This window comes from Arvicanthis niloticus, unplaced genomic scaffold (assembly GCF_011762505.2).
Source record: "Arvicanthis niloticus isolate mArvNil1 unplaced genomic scaffold, mArvNil1.pat.X pat_scaffold_1470_arrow_ctg1, whole genome shotgun sequence".
Classification (NCBI taxonomy): Eukaryota; Metazoa; Chordata; class Mammalia; order Rodentia; family Muridae; genus Arvicanthis; species Arvicanthis niloticus.
The window spans coordinates 6507-25604 of NW_023045429.1; the positions used below are offsets into that span (position 1 = coordinate 6507).

Here is a 19098-nt window from a genome sequence, read left to right on the forward strand (position 1 = left end):
GAGCGAGAGAGGGATAAAGGAAGGGAGGGAGGGAAGGAGGGAGGAAAGAAGGGAGATAGGGAGGGAGGGACGGAGAGAGGGAGGGAGGGAGATAGGGAGGGAGGGAGGGAAGGAGGGAGGGAGGAAAGGAGAGAGGGAGGAAATGAAGGAAAGCAAAGCTAAACTTAACCATGTTCCTACTACAGTGTTTTGTTCAGACATGAGCAAATGACCACAAGTAACTTATTGATGTTTTTCTATAGGAATTTTTCAACAGTAGCATTGAGAAACCTTGTCTCAGACCACTGCATTTTCTAAAGTTATAGTAACCACAGGATTGAAAGAATTAATTTTGTAATCGCAACAAAGTCTAGAGGATACTACCTAAGTAATACTTCCTGTTTCCTATTCTACTGCATCTAAAGCTAATTTACCCCTGATTTAGCAAGAAGTAAAACACCTTTATTCTTTAAAAAGGTTTTTTTTGTTTGAAATTAAAAGAAACCCAACTAATATGAAGCGTCCAATAGATTTTGTGAGTATGATATGTGCCTATACTTGTGTCGTTTACATATGGTTCTGCAGGACAAGAACAAAGCCAACGATGGGTAGTACACCATGGTTTAGTCCTGCAGATGAGAGGATGAGATGAACATCCTGATTCCTACTTGAGATTTTGTTATAAGAGATTATTTATAAACCTAATTGTGATACCAACAATTAGGTTGTCTCGCTGTTTTTCACATCTCTGCTTATCCAAGTCCCACTGCTTAAACCGATCCATAAACTGCTGGTAATACTTATTGTAAACCTTTAGCCTGTAAAAAATAAGAATAAATGCTTACATTTTATATCAATATGAAATATCAAAAAAAAAAAAACTGAATCAACATATTGACATTCTGAAAAAGAAGAAAATTATAACTGTTTTAAATACTCTGATGGGAACCCAAGAAATAAAATTAGGCCTTTTAAATGTCTTTTTATTCGTTTTTTCCACAGCTGAGGACCCAGTCTTTGGCCTTATATTTGCTAGGCAAGCACTCTACTACTGAGCTAAATCCCCAACTCCCAAATTTAGACGTATGTAGATTCTGGAAGTGCTTCTTATCCTAACTAAGAGAAATGCCTTCCCATATGGTTTGCCTCTTGAAAACCAAAGAGTTTTTATCCTGTGTGTGTGTGTGTGTGTGTGTGTGTATCTTAGGAAAATCAGTTTCACCTACAAACAATTTTTCTCCTGGTTCTAATAAAAAAGTAAATTATTTCTAAGTCAGAATATTTCACTAAGCCCTTTTGCACAGCCAACTTTTAGTACAAAGAGTAGTTAAGTCAGTTCAAATATACAAATTTAATTTAAGACATAAAATTAACTCTTCTATACATTGACCATACAATCAACTAAAAGACATTTAATAGTTTATATGGCAGCTACCACTTCCTCAATTAATATCATGAATTACTTTAAAAAATAATAACCCTCTCAACTGGTATTTGGGAGGAAAAAATGTAATCTTCACTGACTTCCAAATAAATATATGTCAGTTCTATGACGGCCTGGGGTTATAACACTACTTGCTTACAGGAAACATTTTCGCTGGAGATTCCAATAGACAGGTGATAATATTTCCTAAGTCATTTGCACCACCAATATATACTGAGAAATGATAGAAATATGGCTCTAAAATTACCAGCAAACTTAAAATTGCTTTTGTCTGGTTTTCCAAAATTGTCTCATTTTGTAGCTACTCTCTTTGTAAACCTTTTGAGAGTACATTTGGATTCTTCTTCTCTTCTCGAGAAGAGAATTGTTAACATTATCTGTATTGAAAATAAAGGGTAATATTTAACAATTTCTATTGTTCCTAAACATTCAAGTATGTACTGATATGGTTAAAGATTATTAAACAATATGGATGATATTTTTAAATTAAATTGAAATATAACACCAACATGGTACATAAAAAAGTATCATATGTTTGCTAGGTGATGGTGGTGCACACCTTTAAACGCAGCACTTGGGAAGCAGAAACAACTGGATCTCTGAGAGTTTGACTCTACAGAGTGAGTTCCAGTGTAGCCAGGGCTAAACAGAGAAATCCTGTCTTGAAAACCCCCAAAACCCACAAAGTTTCATATTTTAGTGTACTTAGAAGTTTGCATTTTCAGACTAGGGATGTACAACAAGTGAAGTCAATGCAAATAAAATGAAGTACACAAAACTCTGGAATCTGAAATATTTTTGGACCTATATATTTTGCATATGAAATATTCGACTTCATCTCAGTTCTGATTTTCCTGGTTGAAAATACTTCTAAAATTGAGACATGATAATAAACAACCCAGGAAAAAACAAAAGGACCAAGGTTACATTTTAAGTGCTTCACAAACACTTAGCTAAAAGGGAAATATTTCTAAATTTAAAAAAGTGCTGTCCAACTGAAATATATAGTGTGTTTCTGTAATGTGGTTAACAGTCAAGCTTTAACTAGATGATCCTGAACATACAATCTTAGAACTCAAGCTTTAAAATACATAAAAATACTCTTAAGAATTAGAATCTAAGTCATCTTTAAATCAAATAGCAAGATATTTGTATGAAATAGGCTCAATAATCAGATAGATAGATAGATAGATAGATAGATAGATAGATAGATAACAAAAAGAGGCAAAAGACCAAAGACAAAAAAAGAGCTTTGGTCTGGAGAGATGTCTTAGTGGTTAAACTGCTTGTTGTGGCAAGCAGGAAAGCCTGAGTTAGAATTTCCACAACCCACATAAAAGCCAGGTGTGATGGTGTGTGTCCTTAACCATAGCACTTAGGGGTAGAGAGAGGCAAAGCCCTGGGACTCTGGCCATTCACTCTCACTGAAATGATAGCTCCAAATATAGAGAAATCCTGTCTCACAAAAAATAATTTGGGGGATCTAAGTAAGATTGCTCAGTAGTTAAGAACATTGACAGCTCTTCTAGAGAACCACGGTTCAATTACTACCAACCATATGATGCCTCGTAACCATATCCAAAGGATCTAATGCCCTCTTTAGGCTTTTGAGGGCACCAGGCAAGCACATGGAGCATACATACATGCAGGCAACATACACACACACAAACACACACAAACACACACACACACACACACACACACAAGATTGACAAAGACATTCCAATTTCAAACTCTGGCTGCCACATGCTCCCACATAATTGCCACACAAGTGCACACCTGCATAAAACACACACTCACAAACACAAGAATGAAAAAATAACTCATGTAAGCATAATCGTGACAAAGACATTCCAATTTCAAACTCTGGCTGCCACATGCTCCCACATAATTGTGCATACAGGTGAACACCTGCATAAAACACACACAAACACAAGAATGAAAAAGTAACTCATGTAACCATGGAGATAATTTAGAAATAGTTTAAAATCATTTCATGGAGCTTTTCATAGGGCATTCTTAGTAGGAAGTAGGGCAGTGCATAAAAATTCAATAGTTCAAATAATGTTTGCAACACATGTTTTTCTACCATAAATAGGAACTCTTCTGTAACTAGAATCAATCTGTACTATTAGATACAAGTTTATTCTTTTAAGTATCTATATACATAAATTTATTAAAACAGATTAGAAAACAAATTCTTTCTCACCACCAAATAGAAAATTATATCTCTGGGAAAACTCCATGATATCAATAATTCTTATAAAAGAACAAATTGTTATTACCTCTTTTTAAAAGAATACTGTTTCCCGAACTGTGTGTGGGGTCCCAGGCCTGTAATTCTAGCACCCGGGAAGCTGACAGAGGACATCTATAGATTAAGCCTAGACTTGCCTTCATAACAACTTCCAGGGCAGTTGGAATTCACAATAAACAGTAAGACCCTGTCTCAAAACCGAGCAAGCAATCTACAAAATTAACAAAAGACTCAACAAAAGAAACTATTAAAATGAGGTCATTCAATTGAGAAACTTCAGGACTTTCTGTTCCACAAAAATTTATTTTAATTCTGATTTTTTTATTTATATGTATGAATGTTTTCCATGTATGCATGTGTGTTTAATGCATGTGTGCTCACAAAGATCAGAAGAGAGGCTCCGATCTGGAGTGATACATGGTTATAGATGATCTAGAATTATGGACTGTTGTAAGCTACCAGGTAGATGACGAGAACCGAATAGAAAAAGGAATTCAGCAAGAGACTCACAAAATAAATTTCGTGAATGAGAGCTGATGCACAGAAACACGCCTGGGTACTACCACTTAGTCTGGGAATAAAAAGAATTGCAACTCTGTCCCATTTGTTCTTGCTTCTAAAGATCTAGTTGAGTCACACACATCTAAAAAGTATCATTTTCACTTTTTAAAAAATGATGGAAAAGTTCAAGTGCAAAAAATTGTTTTATAATCACAAAACTTGTGTAAAATCCTGTGAGGAGAAGGCATTAAATGACACTTAATGCAGAACACTGATTAACATTTCATTTTATAGACACTGATATATAATTTTAAACAATTTTCTGAAAACATTTAAATCTCCAACATGACATGCCTCCAAATTAATCCAAAATACTGTGTATTTCATCTCTGTGAAGAAAGGACAATAAAAAATTAAAGCTGGAAATATAGTTGACGGGTGGGGCGTTTGTCTAGCACACACAAAGGTTTACACAGAAAGTCCTTTAAATTATTCATAATAAATACGTATTGTTTTGGTTTGGAACAAATGTCATATGCATATAAAATACATGTTGGACAACCAGGGTGAATTTGTGTTAATTATATTTAACAATTAATACATGTATGACCCACACTACATTCTTCATAACTCTCCTACTCTTGCTGAGACCCTTCTTCTTCTTTCTAGCTGGTACCCCTCTTATTTTTATGATTTTCCCTTTTGCTTTGTGTGTGTACATGTGAAGAGCTCATGCAGGTGGTCCTATTGTCCTAGTTGCTATGTGTTTGTGATTCCAAGGCCTCAAGGAATCCAGGCTGGGCTTCAACTGGATATAGAGCTAGTGTAGGGATCACAGACACTACTTTTGAAGTACTCTATTGAGCTGACAAAAAAATATTTGAAAATATTACCCCATATCTTCATCTGTTTCTACAGAAGATGATTTATCCTCATCCTTGTCAGGTGCTGGGCTCTTTTCTGTATTGACAATAAGAAATGGAAACATTTGAAATTATGCTATAGTAGTAATAGTTAATAAAGTACTATCGATTTGCATTCCCCTGGAAGAATTGATCATATGAGTTTATGAAGCAGCTTTAGAAATGAAATAATTTCTTTGCAGGTTTTATGAAATAAATACACAATTTGCCAACATTCTATAGGAACACTGTTCAAGCCTTTTCCTGGGGTAAAATCCTAGCAAGTTATTTTTTCTCAACATACTGGGACTACAGTGCCAAGAGAAACTACCTGCATTGCTAAGACTCTGCTATAAGAAGAAATACTTATAGATAAAATTAGAAATGAAGTATATGAAAACCTTTAGCAAAGTTTTATTCCATTTCAGGTAGCTAGGTAAAAGTCCAATGAACTACAGGACACACTCAATGGCCAACACTGAATAATATGCTTTACCTTCAGAAAGATCGTTCTCAGTAAAGTTTATATCATCATCTTCTTCATCATCAAAGTCAAAAAGTATTAAGCACTCCTGCTTTGGTACTGCCATGACTTTCTTAAGGTCCCTTCTTCTATTGGTAAACACTCAGATGTCTTCTTAGTTACAGATGAAAAAGAAGAAGAAGAAAACTCCAGTTATCTGAATCCAAAGGTTTCACTTAAATAGTAAAAAATGTCAAAAACTCAAGTAGTTATCTTAGCACAATAAAAGATCGATTATTCCCTTTTTAAACATTCATTTTAAACACTTTCTCTTTATCACAGAATTTTGTATGCATAGTCAATATGGTGGCATATACACCTCATTTTCCCTTACCATCTCCTCCATGTATCCCACTTAACATGTCCCTCTCCCTCCCAACTGTGTTTTAAAAACCTTTTTAACTTACTTCTTTAAAAAAAAACTTCTTTGAACAAAAGTTAACAATCTGTCATTTCTCAACTTAAAAAAGGCAAAACCAGGCCAACCTATACTATGTGAGTCCTCCCCCCTTTAAAAAATGATCAAAACGTGTTTGAACTTAACTCCCAGGACATCTGAAGTTTGTTCCTATCTCCCACAGATTCTTTTACAACAAAACATGAGCAATTCTGCATGTGTGTATCTCAGTGTTAATGTAAAATCACAGTGCTATCCAGAAAAATAATGAACATGACAGTTGTCCATTCATGACAAAAACACCCAATGTTCCAGATACAACCACCACCCACCACCACCACCCACACAGAAAGGCCTTATTTATATTGGAGAAACTGGGGATTGGGTGAAGCTGACAATTTCAAACATCTGAAGATTGTAAGTTCAAGGCCAGCCCAAGCCAGGTCAGCCTGAGCTACAAAGGCAGATCCCATCCTACAAAAGTAAAACTGACAGAAAATGCTGAACTTGGTGGTGCACATCTATAATCTCATAGGTGGGCGATTGAGACTGGAGGATCAGTGGTTAGAATCCATCCCAGATGCCTTCTCAATGTCTTGCCACGTCTCTTTTTGTTTTTCATTCACTCTTCCTTCATTCCTGCCATCCCCCGCCCTGTCTCCAACGTCCATACCGAACGTCCACACCACAGAGACGACAATGAAGAGGGAGGAATCCTCAGTTTGTTTCTAATGGACTCTGGACACCATACAGGACAAGCACCAGGGACCCAACGGCTCCTCGCCCACAACCCCCAGTCCTGCAGTCAGCTCTCTGATCCTGTCCCGAGGCCCCAAGAGTGTGTCCTCCAAGCATTCCCAATCCTCGAAGGCCCAGGCCTGTTCAGTCCTCTGCCATTAGGATGGTACTCCACCTCCATTTTACTCTGAGGCCACGGGAAACGCCAACCAGGATTTTCCTCACATAGTGGCCGCCAGGGCTTGAGATGCCCCACCCCATCACACCTTGATTAATTACTGTCCAACCACCCTGACTGTCACTTACGGGGGCTCCTTCACAACCGCACCCTCTCAAACTCGGCTCCTCAGAGGTGACAAACCGTTACCAGCAGTGCGGCCCTGGGTCCTCTGAGGACTCTTTGTGATTTGAGCTGGAGAAAAGCTGGTCCCACCCAGGGACTGCGCTGATTGGCTGAATGAACCCTGAGCATGGGCACGTGGAGCACAAGGCACTGAGGGTAGAAGAGAGTTCAGATTCTCTCAACCTGTATAGTTATGCATAAATACTGAGCCATGATATGGGTGATTTGAGCCCGGTCCTCTGCAAGAGCAACAGGTGCTTTTAACTGCTCAGTTATTTATCCTTTTGTTCACTTACACGTACTATTCTGACCTCTTAGGACCACGGGCACACATCTGTTCTGTTTAAACACATGCAGGTCAAACACTCACACACAGAAAATAGGGATTTTGTAAAATTAGGATAGTCCCCTATAACTCCTTTCTTCCTATTGTCTTGTCCAGCTTCCTTGTGAGGAATTGTTGTTGGGATTTCTGGGAAACTGAATTATGAAGCCATTTTCAGTTGGGGAGAGGAAACTTTGCTGCACCAGCATGTAATGGAGTAGGCTTCTTGCCTCAAGTTCAGCAGCATTTTATATTTAGAAGAGCAGAATTGAACAAAGAGGGAGTACAAATACAAAAGCATGTATAAATGATGGCAACAGGGCAGGGTAAAGTTACATACATGACCCCACCTCCTCAGAACCTGTCCTTGAAGATACAGTAACTGTGGCAGGGTCAGCTCAAGAAAACTCTGTCAGCACTGGAAAATTTCTTTTGTTAATATGTGGCACTTTGGGGATCTTATATCACATTGTCTCCTGTTTGTCAGAATCCTTTATAACCATTCTAAAGGACTCGTCTTATAGTGGTAGAAGAACTGGAGTCTGTTTCTATACTGTTTCTAGTTGTGACTCCACAATCTCCATCCTAACTCCTCCAGAGTCACTTTTCTCATCCTGGAAGATGAGAGGCCTGGAGACCCTATGATGTGATTGGGTTACATTAGGGACACCCATTAGAAAGGAAGATATCAGCAAGTCACTCCAGATTATTAGTGTATGTGTGTTGCTTGAATAACCAGCAAGGCAGTTGCTGCCTGGAAAATCATACCCAATTCATCTGCAATTAAAAAAAAAAAAGATGTGGGACAACAGTCTGGAGATGTTGGCAATTATCCCAAACAGGGTGGTGGCTACCACAATGGTGGTAAGAAGGTTTATGGCTGCTCTGAGTATGGTGGGGTTACCAGTTGTGGTGAATTGCTGATAAACATAATCAAATAGGCTTTGTCTGAGCATCCCCTCCTTCTAGAGACTGGATGGCCTTGGAGTTTGACACAATGGACACAAGAGCACTGGATGGCTCAGCACTGGAAACCTTCAAGGGATCTGAACCTTAAGCCATCTGAGGTGAGAGATCTTCTCTAGTGGTCTGTGGGCAAAAGAGCCAATAGAAGCTTTGGCATGAGTGAACTCTTGGGTGGCAAGGCAGAATATAAAACCAACATTGGAGCTTGGGGTTCTGGGTTCTGAGTGTAGGGATGGTCACACAAGCAGGAAGTGTATATGGTGAAAGTTCTGAATCTTGATCCACTGCCTGGAAGATAGGTGGCTTTTACAGGGTTGAACCTCTAAATGATTAGGACAACAGTGGATTCCTAAATGGCATGCAATTAAACCCGATCATCTGGGTGAAGCACAAGGATGTACAAGCTACTAATATAAAGCAACTGGTCAGATAGCCTCAGTCTCCAGTGTAGGCACCCTTAACACCTCAGATGGCAACCAGGTTCAGGATTCCTTCTGAAAACTAGAAAATGATGAAGGAAAGACAGACAACTTCTCAGAAGTACAACAATCTGAAAGCAATTTTCATTGCACCACCTCTGAACCTAATAAAAGTCTGCTCAATCTTTTTGTTTGAAGTAGACCTGAGTCGGATCTATCATTTCTCTGAATTGACTATTTTGTACATGATCATAGGAAGAAAATCTATAAATAGCACGATATTTACCAAATGGAGTGCAGATAGAAAATTTAAATTATCATAGAGAAAAAAACGTTGGAAAGGCAAAAGAGTCATAGCTCACAGATGTTTGGATTACATGCCCATACTATTTTATTACACCATGACCGCAGACAGAAGTCTGAAAATGAATGACAAAGCCTGGTTAGTTCACCGTTTCCAGTGGGGTCATTGATACTGCTCTCCAAGAACAGTGTGGTTGGATACTGTCCACAGCAACAACGTCCACTATGTCGTATAATCCTGGTATATACCCAGAAGGTATGTGGAGAGAATCGAGGGTAAAAAAAATGGTAGATTCCACCACACCATTTCTTCCATCAATGCTGGTAACACAGACCTATGATGAGAAATGATGACAATGAGTCTAGGGACCTATGTTACCCACCACAGATCGCCCTCCACTCCCCAGAAACCCAGCTCCAATCAGTAGGTCCCTCACCCCAGCATAACCTCACACTCTACTTGCTTGTGTTTACAACTCATTCTCGGACTGTCCTAACCAAGGTCTGACCTGCCTTCATCAGCAGGTTGCCACACCTCAAACCTAGTGCACTCAAAGTTTCTCCACAATTTACTCAAAGCCAAGACAATTTTCTTACTGCTGTCCACGGAACAGCCTAAAGTCAAGAAAAACACACAACTGAGGAAGTAAGCACACACACACCCACACACACAGAGAGAGAGAAAGAGAGAGAGACAGAGACAGAGACAGAGACAGAGACAGAGACAGAGACAGAGACAGAGATGAATACTACACTATTCTCTGCTTATTTTCTTTTCATTCAGTGAACAAATGTATCCACTCTGGCAGAAGTTATACTGCCAAACATATCACACAAAATCTTGGTCAGGAAAGGGATCAGTAAGAACGAGAGGGAGCTGCCTACCCATGACAAGACTCATGGGGGTCAATTACCTCGTCCATATTCTGAGAGTTGAGGGGGCTGACAGAGTGGATATTGATGCTTGAATTGCCCGGGTTCATGGAATACTCAACCAGCAACAAATCTCCTTTGAATGGCCTGAATCCTAAAACAGCCAAGGAAGTGAGATTATGTATTAATACAGTCAGGTCACAGGACATTTCTAGGGCCTTACTCACTGCCATATGCTGACTAACATTTCCTGCACGTAAAGTAATTTTCCAAACACTTAGACCTCTTAAATATCTTCCTATAGCAAGGAAAGCAGAAAGCTATGTAATCACTGATTCTTTACACTGATGTGTTCCCCAGGCATTGAGAAAGACATGTGATGCAAATATTTTCAAGATAAATCCCTTATAGTTATGTAATGCTGTCATTGATTCGATCTTGAATGTACCCTGGGGCAGTGTCACAAAGACTAGAATCTCAGGACCCAGAAGCTTAGTGGCTGGGTTTCCTAATCCCATGCACAATTCTCAGATACGTATGAGTTTCTGGTAACTTTGAGGAACCCTATGTGAAAAACCAAAGTTAAAAAGCTACTTGGCAAACAAAATCAACTGAATCAAAACAACCACATGGCCACATGGTGATGGTCATCACAGGGGACAGGAGCTCTAGGCAATATTTAAAATACTACCCTTTCCCCCTGTATTGTACCCTACTTTCAGTTTCAAGGACCCTCAAGCCCAATACTTATATTTCTTGTTCTATGTTTTGAAAGCTATGACTCCTACCTCCAGAAAACATGCATAATGGGAAAAACGTGTCCTTGCTGATATAGATGTTGTCTTCAGTTACAGAGGTGACACATTTGATACAAAGCCTTCTGCCAAGTTTTGATGGCTCACTGCCCTCAGGAAGATTATTCATAGCTTTCACCTATAAGAGGAGGCAGTGAGTGCAAGTGGAATAAAAATTTCATGCAGGAGATTGTCCCCTTACCAAGGACTCCCCATCAGAACAACAGCATTTACTCCTGGGCATAGAAGGGGTGCTGTTATACCTGTACTGAAGTGAATGGAAACTATGAGTTTTTGGAGAAGTTTTTAAATAATAATCAGGAAAACCAGGCCTAAGAAATTGTCAGACACACCAGACCCAGCAAACGTGCAACTCCCTCATTTTAACCTCATAAAGAGGTGTGCACTTATCACTTTGATAGCAATGGCCCCTAGTGACCTATTTTCTGACACTTGAGGGATTAGTCATGGATTGACAGGGACAAGCAAAGAATGACCCTGGCTCTTCAGCTGAGCTCATTCCTTGTTGTTGATAAGTCTACTTACCTGCTTTTTCCAGTCCTGCAGATTACCCCTGTGGCCCTCATTCAAACAGTCCACCCATTCTTGACCTGGGAGAAAGTCCCACTCTATTGCTCTGCAAATCTACATAGATCTGTTTCTTTGATGAAAATTCACTAATCCACAACATCTGATTTTACAGAAGCAGTTCCTTCACTACAGTCTGTTTCAGGTTCTAATCTAATCAGTAAAGACTCTATTTACATCTCATTTCTGAAAGCTCCCTAAAATCTCCTTCGGCCTCTTTCACCTTTTTCATGCAATATGTAACCTGTAAGTTTTGTTCATTTACATATTGATTGTGATGTGTTATATGAGAAATAGGAATAGTGATTAAGACTGAAATAAAAGACCCTTTGTAATCTTGTCCAGATTGCCAAAGAAAGCAGGATTTCCTGGCAAAATGTCACCATTGTAATCACTACATTTTATCACTTTATTGTAATTTGACAGTTTCTGACAATGTGTAAAAGCATCAATATTTGCCTATGTTCCTGACAAAGTGCACTTATGAGAGAACTGATATTTTAAAAATATGTGGAAAACAAAAACCCAGAAGTTTAAAGAAAACATAAGACAATAAATACATATTTTTTTAGTAAATATATTTTTGTGATTATGGAAAAATCTATAGTGAATCTCTTGTACGAGAAGATCAAGAAGTAAAAATTATAACTATCATTATGATGTTAAAAAATCAAAATAACATTAGGACTCTGCTTCTCTGTTTTCAATTTTACCATGATTTTATAATGATAATAATAGTAATAATAATAATGCATCTGATTAATACTGGCAAAGGGATCTTCTGTGGCCTGCTATTGAGACTCTCAATTGGAAAAGTGTAACTAAGAATAACTTGACAATAGCCATCAATATATAAATAGTTGAACTGAAGTGAGACTTACATCTGTAAGTCATTCAAAATTTATAGTAGTATTTAAAAAATTGATTTATGTTAAATGTACTTTAGTTGGGGATGAAGAGTTAGCTCAGGGTTTAAGAGCACTTGGTGTTCCTGCAAGGGATCCGGTTTAAATTCACAGCACCTACTTGGAGGCTCACAACCTCTTCTACCACCAGGTACGCATGCTGATCACAGATACACATACATGTAGGCAAAATACTCATACACATAAATAAAAAAATCTAAAAATTAAAGTAAGCAAGAAAGTGTTCTTTAACTGCCATAGAAAAGTGTATAAAACATACTTTCCTGCTGATTCTGCTAGTTGGATATTGAATAGAAAATAGCTGCTTAGTATATGATAGAAGTTACAGGATTATACAGAACCTTCATTTACATGTTGTTGAAATACTAAGAGAAGAAAAATATTTAGAAAGCAAAGAAGCATCACTGCATTGAAATATTAGAAAATCAAACCCATTAATCTCAGAGAAGTGGAATGTCAACTTTGACCATATAGCAACATTGTCTGAATCTTTTTTTAAAAATGGGTTTTCACCATGTAACTGGGGCTGGCTTGGAACTCTGCAGATCAGGCTGGCCTTGAACTCATAGAAATTTCTCTGCTTCTGACTCCAGAGTGCTGGAACTAATGCAATATACCACCATGCTCACCCAATGTAGTGGTTTGAATGGTGACTTCTGTAATGAGCTCAGATATTTGAACACTTGGTCCCCAGTTGGGGGCACTGTTAGGAGAGGTTTAGAAGGTGGGAGTTTGCTGGAAAGAAATGGAAATTTTAGAGATTACCAGCATTTCTAACCCTGCCTCTTTGCTTTGTGATTGTATTTGAAGAGGTGAGCACTCAGCTACCTGTCTCAGTCACCATACCTGCTGCTTTCTCCTATGCCTCACGGCCATGTTGGCCTCTTGCTTTTCTAGTACCATAAGCCCAAATAAATGCTCTTCCTGAAGTTGCTCTGATCATGGTATTTTATCACAGCAAGAAAACAGTAAGCAGTACAATAAGAGACTCTGGAAAAACTCAGCCATACCTTGATTGCTTTGAAGATATGATTTCTTGGGTTTTCTTCTACAAGTGCAAGGACATTTGTCCCTATGTTCAGAAGCACATTGTCACTGATTACGTCCGTATTGAAGAAGATGGTTTCATTAATCCAGCCATAGTCATTACACAGAGAGGTCACAACTCCCTGAATAGACATCAACTTGGAGTTCTCTACAACACAAGTAAACAAAGGTCACACGGGTTCATGTCAAATGCAAGCACCCACTATAGACAAGTTCGTTTTTGAACACCCTTGTAGATATGAGCACATAGCATCACTCCTCTGACCATAAGACAACAGCCATCACTGCATCCTAAGTTTGTGACTCACGAATGGCACCTCCATGGCATCTATTTCAGCTGTGGCTGACCTGTTCCAGTGGGAACACAAGTGCTATGTTCATCTACCTGCTCAGGAAGCCCCTTTAAACTCCCACTGTTACTAGTATATGCCTGACTCAACAGCAGCAGCAAATGCATAGCCATAGCTCTACATTCTCCAACATCCCTTCTGACAAAGCATTAAAAGATATGTGCAGATGTAAGGACACGTCGCCAAATTTCCTTTTGCTCTTCATAAGTCTTATGGGTAAGTACTGTTTGGGGATCTGCCTCCTGTACCATGCTGGGACAATTGGTCACCTTCCTCTATAGTGCCTTCCTTACAACCCTGCCTCCTGGCTTCAGATACATGTGTTCATGGAAAACAAGGCTGAATTCACTCTCAAAGTGCGATGTTCCCTTTCTCTGGGGGATAGCCAAAGACATCTTTCAAGGGCAAGATGCGAAGGCAGGGACATTACAGCCCACAAAGACTTGTGTCACGTGTTCTGTGAGTTGATCCAAACACCCTCCTGCTTTGGCATACCACAGGAGCTTGGGGCACAGTTCAGTACTGGCCTTACTTGGAAACTCAGGAACGTCCTCTTGCTCAATGGCCACTCAGGTTGGTGGCAGGTCCCTCTCAGGTCTTTGTGCCCCTTTGCATCTTAAAGTGGAGGAAAGACTTTCTGAGGAGTCTCCTTGAATGGGGGTAGTGTGAAAAGTAGACTCTCAGAGGCATACCTTGAGTCCATGCATATGTCTTTTCCTCCGACTCTGTTTTCCTCAGAAAGAGTGATGTAATACGGCGCCAAAGCGTCTGCATACTGGCTTGGGCAGTGTCTTAACACTTACAGATGATTCATCAGACCTCCTTTGAATGACTCTCGCGATCTCTACCCATTCCAGAGCTTCTGTGAAATGATAGTGAATGGTTAAAGAGAGGCTCTCAGTTGAGCTTGGGACAGGGCACCTTCTGGCTGCTGCCGTAAGCTTCCCATAAGACTTTCTGTTCAGATCATACAGAGGCTAGACCTAGTCCTCCTAGGGCTTCTTGTGGGTCCCCTAACAAGTGGGGTGAGGGCTGTCTCAGTCTCTGTCTCCTACCATTATATCTTCTTCCCTTACCTGGGCTGCCTGGTTGTGTCTCAATGGGAGAGAGGACGTGTCTAGTCCTGCTGGGTCTAGTTGTCCCAAGACAGGGTAGTATCCAAGGGGGGCTCCCCTTCTCTGAGGGAGAAAAGGGTAATAGGGGGAGGATTTTGTAAGGGTGGGATGGGGGCGAAAGGAGGGAAGGGGGGGCTGTGGTTAGAATGTAAAATGAGGGGAAAATAAACAAATTATTTTTTAAAAATCTCCCTGCTCATGGAGAGCCCACCTCTTTGAACCCACCAGCTAAGGAGAGTCAATCCTGAGTGTAACCTACTACCAGCCAAGGAGAGACAATGGTATGCATACGTCACTGCTTATGTCATTGGCTACAGCCAATGAGCTGCACTGGGCAGACATTTGTGCCCGCCCACCCATTATGAGGGATTAGCGCACCAACAGGGAAATCTTTGGAAAATCTGCTTGCAGTTTTGCCCTTGGGTACTCACTTTGGTTTTATGGGGCTGGCTGTTTTTCACATTCTCATGAGAGGGTCAGGACTTTGTTTGTCTTAGGAGGTGTGGCAAAAGCTTGTATCCCTGCTCTGCCCACTAAAAATCGAGCTTGGTGGTAGATATAAGCACTAGTCACATAGTGGTATTGTTTGAATCAGGGACAGTGTGTGTGTGTGTGTGTGTGTGTGTGTGTGTGTGTAGGTCCCCTGTTATATGAAAGTTTGGGGATAGCATGTCTATTGTTTAATGTGCATTGATGCTTTGCCTGCCTGTTTGTATGAGGACGTTGGGTTTTCCTGAAACTGGAATTGAAGACAGTTTTGAGTCTCTGTGTGGGTGTTGGGAATCAAACCCAGGTCCTCTTAAGCACTGAGCCATTTCTCCACCACACCTCTACCTCCCTATTTCATAGTAAGACATTGTTTATGCACTGCAGTAAAATTCTATTTTGTTTGCAGTGTTACCGTGTGGGGGCTAGAATTAACATTGAGAATATATCAGTTTTATGTGTCAGTTAACCTCTAAAATAAGTATTGTGGAATTGCTTGATAATATTTATACCACTTAAAAAATAACTTTAGGGCTGGTGAACTGGCTCACTGGTTAAAAGCACTCTTCTAGAGGTCCCGAGTTCAATTCCCAGCAACCACATGGTGGCTTACAACCATCTGTAATGCGGTCTGGTGACCTCTTTTGGTGTGTCTAAAGACAGCTACAGTGTACACAAATACATAAAATAAATCTTTAAAAAATAACTGTCTGGGACCAAGCACTGAGCAGATCCTGGGTGGCAAATCTGCCCCACTCTCACAGAACCCAGAAGAAGCAGGACTCCCAGGAGCTCTAACCCAGGCAGTATCTTAGGTAAGCAGACAACAACACCCGCCCCAAACAGGGAGTAACTGGGACCCACTAGGACACAGGAAGTCACTCCTGGACAGGAGCACTGGTTCTTTCCTGTCTGGACCTGAGCACTGAGCATTTTGGGGCCCCAGCTCTTACCCCAGAAGTAACACCCACCCGACACAGTTTCTGATACATCCAAGATAATAGGAAAGACAGGCTCCAGTCAGAGACAGGCAGGTATCACTAAGGAGATCCAGATTGCGAAAGGCAAGCTCAAGAACATAAGCATCAGCAACCCAGGGCACTTGGAATCATTAGAACTTAGTTCTCCCACACAAGAAATTCCTGATTCCCCATAATATTAGGAAAACAAGATTCAGATTTAAATTCATTTCTAATGATGATGATAGAGAAACTTTAAGAAGGACATAAATAACACTCACAAAGAATTTGAGATCATAGGTAAACAGGTAGAAGCCCTTAAAGTGGAAACACAAAAATCCCTTAAAGAATTACAAGAGAATACAATCAAACAGGTGAAGGAATTGAACAAAACCATCCAAGACATAAAAATGGAAGTAGAAACAATAAAGAAATCACAAAGGGAGACTACCCTGGAGTTAAAAAACCTAGGAAAGAAATCAGGAGTCATAGACACAAGCATCACCAACAGAATACAAGAGATAGAAGAGAGAATCTCAGTTGCAGAAGATACCATAGAAAATATTGGCACAACTGTCAAACAATACGCAAAATGCAAAAAGTTATTATCACAAAACATCCAGGAAATCCAGGACACAATGAGAAGACCAAACCTAAGGATAGCAGTTATAGATGAGAGTGAAGATTCCCAACTTAAAGGGCCAATAAATATCTTCAACAAAATTATAGAAGAAAACTTTCCTAACCTAAAGTAAAAGATGCCCATAAACATACAAGAAGATTACAGAATGCCAAATAAAGTAGACCAGAAAGAAAAATACCTCCCGTCACATAATAAGCAAAACACTAAGTGTGCAAACAAAGAAAGAATATTAAATGAAGTAAGGGAAAAAGGCCAAGTAACATATAAAGGCAGATCTATCAGAATTACACCAGACCTCTCAGCAGATACTATAAAAGCTAGAAGATGCTGGACAGATGTCAAACAAACCTTAAGAGAATACAAATGCCAGCCCAGTAATTGTAGTTTTCTTTAAAACACATACAGATGAACTCTCACCCAACATTCAGAAATAAAGATTGGCTGAAAATGTATCTCAGTGTTAGAGTGAAAGCTATGAGTTTCATCTTCAGTGGTGCAAACAAAACAAATAAACAAAAAACACCAACCAATCCACAAAATAAACAAAAAAAAAACTACCAAACAACCAAACAAACATAAAATACCAGTAAGCCTCACAAATGAAATGTTGGTTTGTCCAGTTTGTCCAATTAACTCCAAACCATAAACTGAGCAAGAAACCCAATTGCTGTTGTGAGGAAACAAACAAAACCAGCGTTAAGAATTTGGGGAGCCTAATCTTAGGTGTGATTAGAGAAATACAAAGAGTGGCTACAGCAACAGAACAAACCTCTCGCAGAGGGGCTAGAGAGATGGCTCTTTTGGTAAAGTGCTTTCCTTGTAAGTATATAGACTTAAGGTGGGGAGCCTAGAATCCACTTTAAAAATGCAGGCTGCAGCCCAGTGCTGGGTAAGTGGAGACAGCTTTCTGGCTAGCCAGGCTAGTGGAATAGGTGAGCTGCAGGTTCAGAGAGTCCTTGTCTCAAGATATAAGTTGGATCGTGATAAGGATATACATGCCCTCCAGCTACACAGGCAGGCATGCATCTACACACACATACAAACACACATACACACAGAGGAGGAAGAGGGAGAGGAAGGGAGAGAGGGAGGGAGGGAAAGAAACAGGGGGAGAGAGACAGAGAGAGACAAAGACAGAGAGACAGAAAGAGAGAAAAAGAAAGGGAGACATGATTGCACACAAACATAAGTGTATTCACATATGTACACAGGGACATGTGGGCACACATATACATAACTTAAAATTATCATGTTTTTTCAAGACTGTGTTTCTTTGTGTATGTCTGGCTGTCCTGGAACTTACTTTGTAAACCAGGCTGGCTTCAAACTGAGATCTTCCTAACTCTGCCTTCCAAGTGCTGGGATAAAAGGTGTGTGCCACCAACACCTGGCTTCAAAACTTTGTTTCACTTAGTGTGTGTGTGTGTGTGGGGGTATTTTTTCTCGTTAGGATATTTCAAAAATCATCAGGATATAAATTTCCTTAACCTACTTATAAGATTAAAGCAATCCCTATAAAAATATGTCAGTTATTTTCTGGAGACAGGTAAGTTCACAAGAAGCGTCATTTAAAGAAAAATTTCTGGGACTGGTGGGAAGGCTCAGCAGTTAAGAGCACTGGCTACTCTTTTAAAGGTCCTGAGTTCAATTCCCAGCAACCATATGATGGTTTACTACCATTTATAAAGCAATCTCTTATCCCCTACTGTCATGCAGGTATACACATTGACAGAGCACTCATATATTCAGATAATATTGTACGTAACTAAAACACATTAAAATATTTCTATTATTATTATTCTATAGGCACGTAATATTTTCTTGCCTTTTCTTTGTACCCAAATGGCCCAAAGATCGCTCTTTGCTCTTTTTCAAAGTTATAGGATTTTGAAAAACTGATGCACAAGTAGGAAAACACTGAAAGCAAACAACTTTTGGGAGAAATGCCCTAGTCCACATAAAGTGAACAAAAGAGTGGTTGGAAAAATGGAAAAATAACTCAGCAGTTGAAAGCACCTGTTGTTCTTGCAGAGGACCAGGCTCAAATCACCCATATAGTGGCTCAGGATTTATGCATAACCTATACAGGTTGAGAGAATCTGAACTCTCTTCTACCCTCTGTGGGCAACAGGGAGGCAAAGTGAAAGGGGCGGGCCTAGCATACTCTTGTAATCAAGCTCAGTAATAGGAGGGTGGAGAAAGAGGGTTCCAGAGGTTGTA

The 19098-nt window shown here is 39.7% G+C and overlaps 1 protein-coding gene across 1 annotated transcript; it reads right to left on the bottom strand.

Moving 5' to 3' along the window:
* Positions 1-9164: 9164 nt before the first annotated feature.
* Positions 9165-13467, bottom strand: LOC117701610 (cancer/testis antigen 55-like). The gene is made up of 4 exons (XM_034493188.2): positions 13289-13467; positions 10759-10903; positions 10012-10124; positions 9165-9432 (listed from the first exon to the last, which is right to left on the bottom strand). The coding sequence occupies exons 1-4, from the start codon at positions 13457-13459 to the stop codon at positions 9238-9240; spliced, it is 624 nt and encodes a 207-aa protein (XP_034349079.2). The 5' UTR covers positions 13460-13467; the 3' UTR covers positions 9165-9237.
* Between the last annotated feature and the right edge of the window lie 5631 nt (positions 13468-19098).

Bases quoted from the DNA above. Each gene is read 5' to 3' on its own strand.
- LOC117701610 (XM_034493188.2), bottom strand. From the start codon at position 13,459: ATGTCTATTCAGGGAGTTGTGACCTCTCTGTGTAATGACTATGGCTGG. The intron at 10,125-10,758 runs GTAGGAGTCATA...TGGCTGTTTTAG, and splicing joins ATTATGCATGTTTTCTGGAG to GATTCAGGCCATTCAAAGGA. The intron at 9,433-10,011 runs GTAATTGACCCC...TTCTCATCATAG, and splicing joins ACTCTCAGAATATGGACGAG to GTCTGTGTTACCAGCATTGA.